Source organism: Magnolia sinica, chromosome 7, assembly GCF_029962835.1.
Source record: "Magnolia sinica isolate HGM2019 chromosome 7, MsV1, whole genome shotgun sequence".
NCBI lineage: Eukaryota > Viridiplantae > Streptophyta > Magnoliopsida > Magnoliales > Magnoliaceae > Magnolia > Magnolia sinica.
In genome coordinates, this window is record NC_080579.1 from 4,415,868 (window position 1) to 4,429,954 (window position 14,087).

General features: G+C 40.5%; 1 protein-coding gene across 1 annotated transcript; it reads left to right on the forward strand.

The window, feature by feature from the left end:
• The first annotated feature begins 7,354 nt into the window (after positions 1-7,354).
• Positions 7,355-10,715, forward strand: LOC131251902 (putative disease resistance protein RGA3). The gene has a single exon (XM_058252898.1). It carries the CDS (start codon positions 7,545-7,547, stop codon positions 10,713-10,715), a length of 3,171 nt encoding a protein of 1,056 aa, XP_058108881.1. The 5' UTR covers positions 7,355-7,544.
• The last annotated feature ends 3,372 nt before the right edge of the window (positions 10,716-14,087 follow it).

The following is a 14,087-nucleotide window of genomic DNA, read 5'->3' on the forward strand; positions in this document are numbered from 1 at the left end:
GAAATGGATTTAACGTAGTAGGTGGAAAAATGAGTATTGTAGATGATTCTAATTTGAAAATCAAGTCTGTACAAAAATTAGGTGGGCTACTATTTGAAAATCAGGTCGTATAGAATCCAGCCTCAGTTATTTATTGCCAAAGTTTCTATTTTTCAACTCCATCTTTCCGCTTCCTGGAATCCCGAAGTCTACGCAATTTCATGAACTTTGCTATCGTTGGCTGACATGACAATTTCAAATATAAGATAAGATCGTCACAAAAACAAGGTAGCCACTTGTTTCTCCACACCTGGCACTCATGTACGGCTGTCTGAATAAGGAGCGGATTATGTGTACCCGGGTAACACACACCTTACGGTGGGGCCCACCTTGATGATTTTTTATATCCATGCTGTACATCCATTTCTCCAGCCTATTTCAGGACGCGGTCTTAATAATTAATTAGATCCAAATCTCAGGTGGACCCCATCACAGGAATCAGTGGTGATTGAGTGCCTCACCATTAAAAATTCTAAAGGGCCTATCATAAGGTTTTCATAATGTTTATTTGCCACCCAGACCGGTGATAATGTCAAGAAGATATGGATGAAGGAAAAATACAAAGATCATATTGTTTTAAAACTTTTGTCGCCCCCAAAATGTTTTTAATAGTCATTCATCACTGTTTTTAGTAGATCCACCAAAGATTTAGATCTTCATATGTTTTGGGATAGAGTCCTAAAATAAGATGAAAAAACAGATGGACGGAGTGGATATACCACAAATTCATCAAGGTAGGCCCCACACGGTTACGGTAACACCCACTAAGCTCATCTAAATAATGTATGTTGAATCTTCAATTACCTAACTATTATACCTACATCCCTTTGTTTGGATTATTGCATGAGCTCTTTTGAGATGTCGGTTGAATTTATACTAAATGACGCAAATACCTTCCTCTAAAGTTTCATTTTTCCACTCGTAGGCCCGCCGTTATGTATAAATTTCATCGAACAAGTTAGAAAAATCGTTGCTACCATAGAAGTTGGATGCCCTAAAATGAGGCTAATTTAATTACTAGGTAGGCCACACCGTATAAAAAAAAAAAGAAAAACCACCAAAAACCCTCTAAATTTTATGTGACAAACCTTCTAATTCACATGGTGGCTCATCTGATGGTTGGATCAACTTGATTTTTGGAGTGTCCCATTTTCACGGTGGAATCATCCCATTAAATGGACTGGATGATATGCATGCACAATGGTGGGCCACACGCCTACACTTAGTTACTTATAGGATAGGGGTAAAATGGTCAATTGCTAAAATAATAAATCTTGCAATAGAAGGGAAGTATCTATGTATCTGATTATCGTAATGTAACGGAGGTGAGGTGGGTGCAATTAACCTGAGGAAATATACAGTTGTCCACATTCAATCATCAAAACTCAAAAAATTTATGTCTAGGATCTATCAATCTCGGAGATTCTTGGTTTATGGTGTACAGACCATTGATTTGGATCATTGAACGATGGGCCCCACCAATACAGAATGAAATACCCGAGCAAGCGATATATAAAATCTCGGGCCGAGTAATTTATAATCCGTCGTTTCCTAAGCTCTGGAAAACGACCATTCAACTAAGACGTGTGGCCGCATCGATGAAATGCCTTCGGAATCATCTGCAACGCCAACGCTCTAAGCAATGACGCGCGTAAGACAGGTAGTTCACTTCTTCAGTGCTTGCCTCGCACACGCTTCAAGTTTGTTCACGTGTTCGATATTCAAAGCTCCCATCAGGTGGATATCGGCATATGTATGCTTGTGTCCAAAATCAGAGAGATCTGATCTTTTATCAGTCGGAACATATACTTGTAACGTGGACCATTGTTTAATTTATCTTGATATTTGGTCCATAAAATGGTCGTATTGAAATTTTTATATAATAAATAGAAAATAAACGGTTAGATGCACTTGATGAATGGATTGGATCTTGCAAAAGCATGACATGTTTACACGCTTGAGAGATTAATGTTAAAAAAGTGCACGCGCTCGAAAATTGTCCATGTTAGTACCATCACAACTTTTCATTTTTTGGCCTAGAGATAAACGGTTGGAATGAAATACACGACAACGGTCCATGTTCTACGGAAAAAAAAGATCCTTATATTTGTTACTAGGATAGTCCAAACTAAGAAGCATGAACTCACTTTAGTTGGAATCAACGTATCAATGGTTGGGATTACCGAATCATGGGCCCACTTGTTTCCAATGCTCATCATCATTAGGTCTTGACGTTGTCTCAAAGAAAAGGAAAAAAAAAAAAGTTTGGTAGCTCGCAGGACCATACGTGCTAAATATGCCATCTTCACGTGCATGTGTGTGAGCTATCATACGCCCCATCAGATTTTTTTTTTCTTTCTCCAAATTAATTTAAAAGAGAGATTATGGACTTCTATGATAGTTCACAACCGCTTGTAAAATGGTATCGCCTCATCATCTTCATCCTCACACGTGAGTGCCCTTATCTAGACCATACAAAATGTGGATGGATCATATATCTAATACCACACTGACTAAATAATCTTAACCATACAAATTATGGCAAACAAATGGATGGTTATGAGTAAAACAGTCAGTGGCCCAAATTCTAACTGCAAAATGAGATTGCTATTATCATTTTCTTAGTGTAAGTTTCGGTTTTGATCTCCAAAATTGTTTCGACGGTCTGGATTGCTTCAAAACTACTCCCCTGTGTGAGATTGAGCGATCACCACAATCCCTAAACTGGTGCACATTGGAAGGTGGTGTCTCGGAACCATTTTGAAAATGGTGGTGATTCATCCTCCTGGCATGTGGCACTAATTTATCACTATCCATACCAACCAAACTGTGAATACCATAGTATGTGAAGCATGTATTTAAAATCTTGGTAATCATACAATCATAACCATCCAATTAATGGCCGTTAAATGGATAGTTAAACTTACGATAGTGAGCGGTCTAAATTCTGATGAAAAGGGTAAGATGGTCATTCTTATGGGCCCATGAAAATTTTAATGAAATTCTCTATCGGACAATTGTTTCAACAATTTAGACGGTCTGGATTTCCTTACAACTGTTCCATGTGTTAGATACAGCGGCCACAACCCACAACCACTTTTCAAAATGGTGGTAAACTATTATAGAAATCTACAATGAAAAAGGAAGAGTTATATAATACTCAGGCTGCGTACAACATTTGATACGCAGGCAGTTAGAACTTGTACACGTGGCATATATTAACTGAAAAAACCTACTATATTGTGAGCTCCAGTGTCGGTGGGCCCTGCCTCAAAATCAACGACCGTCTTCAATTCATACTCCCAAGATCAGATTAGTTGAACAATCCTAACCTTTGATTCGGAGACACTTGTCAGTGGAAATAGGACCGTTGGATGCATTTCATTTTCAACCGACGCGGATTAGCTGGTGACCCTGCCACTAGCCAATGGCTAGTGGTCAGTGGTCTATGGACCCCACCGTGATGTATATGTTTCATCCATGCTAACTATTATTGTTTTCAAGTCATTTTATGGTATGAGTCCAAAAATTAGGTAGATCCAAATCTCAAGTGGACCACGTTACCAAAACGGTGTTGATTGAACAACCACCGTTAAAAACCTTTTAGAGGACACAAAAGTTAGATCAAGCTGATATTTGTTTTTTCCCTTCATCCAGGTCTGTGTGTCTGACCTGATCAATAGTTTGGATGTAAAATAAACATTACAGTGGGCCATGGGAGGTTTTCAATGGTGGACATTCAATCACTACTCTTTTCCTGTAGTGTGGTCCACCTGAGATTTATAATATCTTGTTTTTGCGATCAAACCCTAAAATTATCTGAAAAAATGAATGGAAAGCACGGATAAAACACATACATCATGGTGAGGCCCACAGAGGACCGACAACTAGCCACAGGCAAGTGCCAGCGTCACTAGCCAAACCGCATCCATCCTTAAAAGGTCACTAATCCAAAAGAAAGAAAAATAAGATAATCTTAATTTTTAGTTATGACATGGAAACTTGGCAGCATAAAATTAACCATTTAATTTAAATTTTTATATGCCACGTCTGCAATTTCTAAGTGCTTCATTTCATCCATCATGCTTTACCAGAGTATCAAATTTCTAAGTTTTTAATAGTTAATAACAACTGTTTCTGTAGTGTCCAAAACCTTGAATTTGGATATGCTTTCATTCTCGTGACCTGGCTCTAAAATAAACTCTCCAAGAAGATAGACCGTGTGGATATTTAATGTATACATCACCTACCCACCTTGCTGGGTGGGCATCGGTCCGGATAGGAGCGGATTGGGTTCAACCCGATCAGATCCGAAATGGCAATGGTTTGATCCGGACTCGATCAGATCCGGAATCAAATTTGAGTCACTTGATCCGAACAGATTCGCCTGACCCGAACAGAGTCCGATTCAGTCAAAAGAAACTGAGTCTGATCGAATTGGGTACGATTCGGATCTGTGTAAATTTAATTTAACTTTTCATATAATGTGGTCCACTTCAACCTTTAATATACGTTATTTTTTTTCTCAAGGCCTAAATTGATATGTCAAAATAGATGAACGGCTTAGATAAAACATATACATCAAGGTGGGCCCCACATGGCTCAAAAAAACTATCTGTTATTGTATTCATATTTTTACCGAACATGTATATTAACGTGCACTGCACGAAAGCACTCTGATTTTATATATATATATATATATATATATATATATATAAAGTGAGTGGGGACTTGCTGTAATGAACTTAGCAAGTTACGTGGATCTTATCATGGGGTATGTGTTATATCTAAACCGTCCATCCATTTGGTGAGCTCGTCATAAGGCTTACGATGAAAAATAAGACAGATCTAACTATCAAGTGGGCCACATGAAATATTTAATGGTGAAAATTATTCTCTGTTGCTACTTGTGGTGTGGTCCATATGACCTTTGGATATTAATAATTTTTTAGATAATACTCTAAGATGATCTCTAAAAATATATGAACGGTGTAGATATAATAATTACATCATTGTGGGGCCCATATACCCTTAACCTCCTTTGAACCATTCGTACAACTCGGAGCTCGAGGAGCGTCAGTCTCGTCCTCGCACAGAAACAGATTGGCTACTCCCCCTGCCACGGTGCCACCAGCCATTGGCTGTTGGTCAATGCTCTGTGGGCCCCACCATGATGTATGTGTTTCATCCATGCCTTCCATCTATTTTTATAGATCATTTTACGATATGAAAAAAAAATGAGATATATCTAAATCTCAAGTGGATCACATTAAAGGAAACAGTGTTGAATAAACGTTAACCATTAACAACATTTTGCGCTTAAAAGTTTTGGATCTAGCTGATACTTATTTTTTCCATCCATCTGGGTCTTTATGACCTAATCAACAAATTGGATGTCAAATAAATAGTACAGTGGACCTTAGAAGGATTTTAATGGTAGATATCCAATTATTATTGTTTTCTTATTGTGTGGTCCACCTAAGATTTAGGTACCTATCATTTTTTTATGAATCCATAAAATGTTCTGTAAAAATGTATGAACGGAATGGATGAAACACATACATCATAGTGGGGCTCACAGAGCACCAACCAGAGAAGCAACCAATCTGTCCCCTAGCACAGAACTAGCCACCTAGCTTGAGGTTAGTGTAGTTGGCGTGTGGTAATGACGGACCACGTGGTTTACGTCTGACGAAAGGATGAGTTTCAGCAGGAAAAACGGGGAATGCCACTCGACCTTCGCACATGCTAATCAGGCACGTGTATGCAACGAAAGCAGATGGGCCTGATCATGATCTGAGTCAAAGTCAATGTTACAGTCTAACATCTTAAGGCTTCGGGTTGGGTCTAGTCGGTTCGGACTGGATCCTTTCGGTTCGAGTATCCGGGTCGAATAGGTCCGGATCAACCTCTATCCGGACCCGACCCGAAATACTATTGGATCTGGGTTAACAGACTTGATCAGGCCGATCTAAGCTGTCGGCTCTGTTCGGAACGGTACCGAGTCAGGTTGGATCCACCGGATCGGGTCCAAAATGTCCACCTTTAAGTCGCCCCCTGTCTCAATGCTATGTGGTCCCGTCAGGTTTAGGTCTCACGCAATTCGCGTACCGACCTAACTTCGCCCTCAGTCTCAATGCCGCATGTTCATGATAGTCAGAACTGTGATATTTAGATAATCCAATCGTTCAATCTGAACCGATCACTACATCCGGAACATATTTTTAAGGGTTACAGTTAAAATTAACAATGAGAGGTTGATTTAAGCATTCCATAAGTTTTCCTTCTCTTACATAGATGTTTGTTTTTTAAGCAGCGGATGGAAAGAATTGCCTGATAAAAGAAGTTCTTTAAAACAGCAAGTGATCCATGATAATCTCTAACAAAAGGATGGCTCAGATTGTTGATTGGACTTATTTCTGTACAAACAATCTCAACCGCTCATTTTTTAAGGGAATGGTTGGATGCCTTGATTTTCCAATTTTAGCTTGATAACCCAACGCATGCCTTTAAAAGCTAATAGCTTAGGCTGATCGATTGAATTATGCAAGTGGCTCGACCGTTGGTTTTAAAATGGGGCCCATGGTTTGCTACTCCGATGGGGAAACGGATTGGCCAATGGTTGGTGGTTGGTGCTCTGTGAGCCCCACCATGATATATGTGTTTCATCCATGCCGTCCATCTATTTTTCTAGATCATTTTATGTTATGAGAACAAAAATGAGGTATATCCCAATCTCAAGTGGACACATTACAGGAAATAGTGTTGAATGAACTTGACCATTAAAAACTTTTTGGGTGCCATAAAAGTTTTGGATCAAGCTAATCTTTGTTTTTTCCCTTCATCTGAGTCTGTATGACCTAATCAACATATTGGATGTCAAATAAACGGTACAGTGGGCCTTAGGAGGATTTTAATGGTGGATATCCAATCATTATTGTTTTCCTGTGGTGTGTCCACCTGAGATTTATATCCCTCTGATTTTTGGGATCAAGCCCTAAAATGATATTTAAAAATGGATGAAATGAATGGATGAAACCCTTACATCATAGTGGGGCCCACTGAGCACCGAACACCAGCCACGGGGCTGGTGGCAGGGGGAGTAGCCAATCCGTTTCCCACTGATGGTTGGTACAGCTAATCCGCTTCCGTTAGGTCATAACGTGGGTGGACCATGATTCAAAACTCTTTTTGATAATGTTCGCATACCACCTCCACTTTTAACCATTTCTATTCTACTTTTCTTAATCATCTGAAACATCGACACCTCACCTTTCTTTCTCCTCTACTATTCTTCTCTACATTTGCAGCTTTTACTGCTTTTACACACTCTCTCTCTCTCTCGCCTTTTTTTTCTTCTCTATCCACTCGCTTCCTCGATTCATGAAAGTATTTACCATTGCAAATTTCTAAGCCTTACAGAGCTCTCTCACACATCAAACTCCTCCCTTCTTACCATCCATACATACCTAAAGCATAAAGAAAGGAAAAAAAATAAAAAAAATATGGCTTATCCGCTGGTCTCGATCGTAGCAGAGAAGTTGAATAACCTCATCCAAGATGAGGTAGCTTTGTTGGTGGGTGTCACCGACGAGATCAAAAAGCTTTCCCGTACGTTCACCTTAATCCAAGCTGTGCTTAAAGATGCTGAAACTCGGCGATCGAAGGACGAAGCTGTGAAGATCTGGTTGCAGAATGTCAAAGATGTGGCCTATGATGTAGATGACATACTAGATGAATGGATGATAGAAGCTCTCAAATCACAAGCACCCGATGAAGGTATTGGGTCCTCTTTCAGCAAGAAGAAGGTAAGAAGCTTCCTCTCCTCTGTTACTAGCTTCAATCATCTCAAGTTACGCCACAAAATTGGGAATAGGATAAAGGAGGTGAGGGGTAGATTACGTGATATCGCTGAAGAGAAGAACCAATTGGGTCTTAGAGCAGATAGTGGGGAGGGTGATAGAGTGGATAGTGAATTGAGGCGGGGTGAGATCAGAGAGCGAGAGACAAGCTCCCTAGTCAACCCACTGTCAGTGATAGGTAGAGAAGGTGAAAAAAATGAAATCCTAGACTTGCTGCTGCAGGAGGTAACTGAGGTGCCCTTTGTCATTTCTATCGTTGGAATGGGGGGATTGGGCAAGACCACCCTTGCTCAGCTCATCTACAACGATGAAGATGTCAAGGGGCATTTTGACATGAGAATGTGGGTTTGTGTTTCAGAAGATTTTGATGTGAAACGAATTACAAAATCAATCATAGAATCTGTAGACGGATCTAATCGTGATCATCTAGATCTAGACCCTTTGCAACATCTCCTCAGTGGTATGTTGCAAGCAAAGCGATTCTTGCTGGTGCTTGATGACGTTTGGAGCAAAGACAGCGAGAAATGGGAGAAGCTGAGACTTCCCTTGCAAGCTGGTGCATCCGGGAGTCGAATCATTGTAACCACTCGTTTGGAAGATGTTGCAGGCATCATGGGAAGCACTGATCACATGCACAAGCTGGCGGCATTATCCGATGAGGATTGCTGGCTATTGTTCAGAAGTAAAGCACTGGAGCATCGGAGTGCAGAAGAGTGTTCTGAGCTGGAAGAGATTGGTAGGCAAATCGTAAAGAAATGTGGAGGGGTGCCTCTCGCTGCAAAGACAATAGGGAGTGTCATGCACTCGAGAAGGACTAGAGGCCAGTGGGAGCTTGTCTTGCGAAGCGAGATGTGGAACTCAGGTAATGTCTTTGAAGGCATTTTACCAGCTTTGTTACTAAGTTACTATGATTTGCCTCCAGCTCTGAAGCAGTGCTTTGCATATTGCTCTGTCTTTCCAAAAGATTGGGTGATAGGAAAGGATATGATAGTCAATTTATGGGTGGCACAAGGTTTCATCTGCTCCATTAGTGGAAGTGGTGACATGGAGGAAATCGGTGAACTGTATTTTGATGATTTGCTAAGGCGCTCACTGCTCCAAGATGCAGAAATCAATAGTGATGGCAGCATAGTCTCTTGCAAGATGCATGATTTAGTTCATGATCTAGCAGAGTATGTTGCAGGAAGTGATTGTTCAGTGGTGGAGATTAGCAAGGAAGCCTCGTTAAACCTAAATAATGTCCGGCATTCTTTTATAGTTGACAATGACGAAGCTGGTGATGAAGATCATAAATTGACTTCCATTTTGGCCACCTTGCATAAGGCCCACAAGTTGCGGACGTTGCTACTACAAGACTCAAGAATCTCCAAGGTGCCAGACAAGTTATTTCATCATTTGAGATGCCTAAGAGCATTGGACTTCAGTAGCACTGACATCAAGAAATTGTCAAAGACAGTAGGACAGTTGAAACACATTAGATATCTTGATTTATCTGGCACATACATAGAGGAGTTGCCAGAGGAATTAAGTAATTGTAGAAATTTACAGACCTTGAGACTCAATTGCTGTCGGAAGCTAAGAAAACTGCCTAGAGGATTGAGGAAAATGATTAGCCTGAGACATCTGGAATTTGAAGGTTCAGATGATCTGAGGTACTTACCAGAGGGTATAGGGAGACTAACCGAGCTTCGGACGCTAACAGAGTTCATTGTGGGGGGTGACGACCAAGGTTGTAAATGTGGAGAACTGAAACACTTCAATCATCTTCAAGGTTGTCTTCCAATTATCGGCTTGCAAAATGTCAGGAGCAGGGACGAAGCTAGCGAGGCAGAACTGCATGAGAAGCAGCAACTTCATGCTCTATCCCTGGAGTATGATGATGAAGATGCTATACCGTTGGATGATGAGGTGAAGAGGATGGAGGATGTACTCGAAAGCCTTCAGCCCCACACAAACTTGAAACGGTTGAACATAGAGTATTACAAAGGTTCCAAGCTTCCCAAGTGGATAGGGAATCCAATGTTCTCCAATCTAATTAATGTGAATCTCTGTAAATGTCTCAAGTGTAAACAACTTCCAGGTCTTGGGAAACTACCGTCCCTTAAATTCCTTTTTATTCAGGGAATGGTAGAGTTGAAAAAAGTGGGCGGTGAATTTAGTGGGGATGAGCAAAATGATGGAAGTGGTGGTGGTGGTGTCTCATTCCCCAAGCTGGAGACCCTCTTTTTCTGTAAAATGCCAAATTGGGAGGAGTGGGAATTGAGAGGTGGAGATGGAGAGGTTATGCCATCACTCCTTGAATTAAAAATAGAAGACTGCCCAAAGCTGAAGGCTTTGCACTGCAACCTTCTCCCTCTCCCCCGAAACCCGATTTTAGCCCATATTAACAATGGGGCGTTATCAGGACGGCACTTACCTGTGCTCCCCAACCTTAACCGTTTGAAGATTAGTGGGATTCATGAGCTGACGTCACTACTTGGTGATTGGTTGGGACAACTAAGAGCCCTCCATACTCTGGAGATCTCCAGTTGTCCACAGTTGAAGTCTCTACCAGAGGAGTTGGGACAACTCAAAGCCCTCCAAAATCTGGAGATACGGTGTTGTCCACAGTTGAAGTCTCTACCAGAGGAGTTGGGACAACTCAAAGCCCTCCAAAATCTGGAGATATTCAATTGTCCACAGTTGAAGTCTCTACCAAAGGAGTTGGGACAACTCAAAGCCCTCCAAAATCTGGAGATATTCAATTGTCCACAGTTGAAGTCTCTACCAGAGGATGGGACAACTCAAAGCCCTCCAAAATCTACGGATCTATGATTGTCCACAGTTGAAGTCTATCCCAGAGGAGTTAGGACAACTCAAAGCCCTCCAAACTCTGCAAATCAAGAATTGCCCACAGTTGAGGTCTATACCAGAGGAGTTAGGACTACTCAAAGCCCTCCAAACTCTGGAAATCGAGAATTGCCCCCGGTTGGAGTCTCTACCAGAGGAGTTGGGACAACTCAAAGCCCTCCAAACTCTGGAAATCAAGAATCTCCCACAGTTGGAGTCTCTACCAGAGGAGTTGGGACAACTCAAAGCCCTCCAAATTCTGCATATCTATGATTGTCCACAGTTGAAGTCTCTACCAGAGGAGTTAGGACAACTCAAAGCCCTCAAACATATGTGGATCAATAATTGTCCACAGTTGGAGTATCTACCCAAGGAATTGGGACAACTCAAAGCCCTCCAAAATCTTCTGATCCGGAACTGTCCACTCTTAAAAGAGCGCTACAAAGATGGAGGAGAAGATCATCACAAGATTGCCCACATCAAGTATATCGACATGGGATTTGAATGATCCACTCCAATTCGAGGAGAGGAAATCAACAACAGCTTTTCATGATTTGTGTACTTTTTATTTATTTATTTTCATTTTCCTTTTTTTAATGGATTTACTTTTAATACATGTCAATTAATCTATATGACAGCCTTTTTACTTATTTCACGTATTGTTGTTTGTTGTTTTGGAGGTCAGGTTCTTTGCCCCCCTCCTACTTATGTAATTTTTCCTTTTATTAATAAAGCTTGCGTGTGCGGATCCTCTGTTTCCAGCGAACTGTGGCTCCCCGCGTCTTGAAATTTAATTGGTCCGCGTCATTTGTGCTCACATCAGCACGATACTTTAATGAAGTAATGACCAGTTTACAAGATAATGCTTGATTAAGAAGAATGTTCCGTTTCCAACAGCTCACTCAAGGGCGCCTGGCTGCCACCCGGGATGGGTGATGTTGGGAGGCGGATTGCATAGTGAGTTTACTGAGTAGACTCAGTGAGGTTCACCATGATTTATTTATTTTATCCTCTCCGTCCATCCATTTTCCCAGATAATTTTAGTGCTTGAGCCCAAAAATAAATTATATAAAATGTTCAAATGGATCACGCCAGAGGAAACAGTTGATTTGGACATCCACCGTTGAAAATTTTTTAGGAGCCACGAAAGTTTTGGATCAAGCTTATATTTGTGTTTACCGTTCATCCATGTCTTTATGCTCTCATGAACAGGTTAGATGACAAATATACATCATTGTGGGGTCTAGTAAGGTTTCAACGGTGGAAATCATTATACCCACTGTTTCCTGTGGTATGATCCACTTGATCTTTGGATATGCTTCAATTTTGGAATTAACCCCTTAAATTAGATGGAAAAATGAATGGGTGTCGTGGATAGTTCATATACATTCAAGGTGGGCCCAACTGATAAGAGGAGGCAATCCGATTTTGGTGACGTTGCTGGGACCTGACCGTCACCTCAATGCATGCTCTATATATCTACACCCTCCATCTTTTTTTTTTTTCTTTTTTCTTTTTTGGCTGCATTACATTTTCATGACCAGATTGCATGGTGTAGCAAGGAGCACCCATGTGGGTGTTATGTACTAATGCACAATCTTCATGAGCACACCATGATAGATGTGTCGTATCCACGGTGTGCATCCATTTTTTCACCTCATATTAGGGCATGAGCCCAAAAAATGAGGTAGATCCAAATCTCAAGTGGATCACACCTAAACAATAGTGATTGAAAGCTCACCATTAAAAACTTCCTAAGGCCTACTTAATGTTTATTTACCATCCAACCTCTTGATAAGGGTCCTTGTTCTTACTCCAGTGATAGACTCTAAGGAGTTTCAACACCTGGTTGAAGGTTCGAGTACCCATAGGTGGTGAAATTCCACTACGGTGTGAGTGTGTGGTGGTGTGCATGTCGTGTGTTAGGAAAAAAAAAAAAACCCTCTTCATAAAGTTACAAAGTCATGGACAAAAAGAAAATACAAATATCAGCTTGATCCAAACTTTTGTAGTGCCAAACAGTGGCGTCCAATCACCAAGTTCTTGTGGTTGATCTACCTTTGATCTTGATCTAACTCAAATTTGTGCTCATGCACTACAACGATCCATAAAAATGGATGGACAACATGAATAATATTCATACATGGTGGTAGGACCTACAAAGCTTTTCCAGTAGCATGCAACCCTCCATGGTGCATGCTGCCCCACGCAATCTAAGTATCATCTCTCACAGCCACCTGCAACAGCAAATGGTTAATTGGTGTATCAAGTTGGACTCGATATAATATTTATGTAAAATAAACGCCAACACTAGGTTTTTGACCCCATGTTAGGCCATGGGCCCAAAAATCAATTCCATTTATCATTTACGTTGACTTTAATGTAAAGGGCTCTGCTAAACTATTTCCATTGGTGCGGCCCAAGTGATTCATGTCTAGTTACAATTTTTAGAGCATAGGCCTCATTTTTATTATTGTTTTTTTTTTTGTTTGCAATTTAGTAGTTGGAGTGAATTTCATACAAGTATCATCGTGAACCCTTTAAAAATCAAGGGTATACATCTCTCTTGCAACCATTTCCTTTAATGCGGCACGCAAGAATCATATGTCGTTATGATTTTTTGTCTTTATGCCCAATATGAGACTTAATAACAAATGGTCATAATGGATCTTAAAAAAAACATTACAATGGGCCCTAAGTCAATAACTATGTCCATAGAATATTTTTTTTGTAAGTAAACTCCATATATAGTTGAAGAAGTTCTATAAGACAAAGTGATGGCTACTAGACAAGGTGACTGGATTGCCGGATAAAGTGATGAAGTTCCATTAGACAAGGTGACTGGATTACCGGATAAAGTGACAAGATTCCATTAGACAAAGTGATGGGATTCTGCAAGACAAATTGACGAGATTGCTGGATAAAATGACAGGGTTTCACTAGATAAAGTGACAGAATTATGGGATGAAGTGATGGAGTTCTACTAGACAAAGGGACAGAGTTTCTAGACAAAGTAACGTGGTTCCATTAGACAAAATGGAGTCTTACTTGACAAAGTGACATGATTCATTAGACAAAGTGATAGAGTTGTTGGACAGTTACAAGATTCTACTAGACAAAGTGATGGGACAGTGAGATAAAGTGGTGTGGTGGCAGTAAATAAAGTGACGGATTTTATTGGAGAAAGTGACCGGGTTGCCTGACAAAGTAGTGAGGTTCTACTAAGTGACAAGGTTGCCGAAAAAAGTGTGATAGTTTTATAAGACAAAGTGACGAGGTTGTCGGATAAAGTGACGGGATTTGACAAGACAAAGTGACGATATTACTAGATATAGTGACGGGTTCCACTAGACAAAG

Coding starts and splice junctions, on each gene's coding strand:
- LOC131251902 (XM_058252898.1), top strand. CDS start 7,545: ATGGCTTATCCGCTGGTCTCGATCGTAGCAGAGAAGTTGAATAACCTC.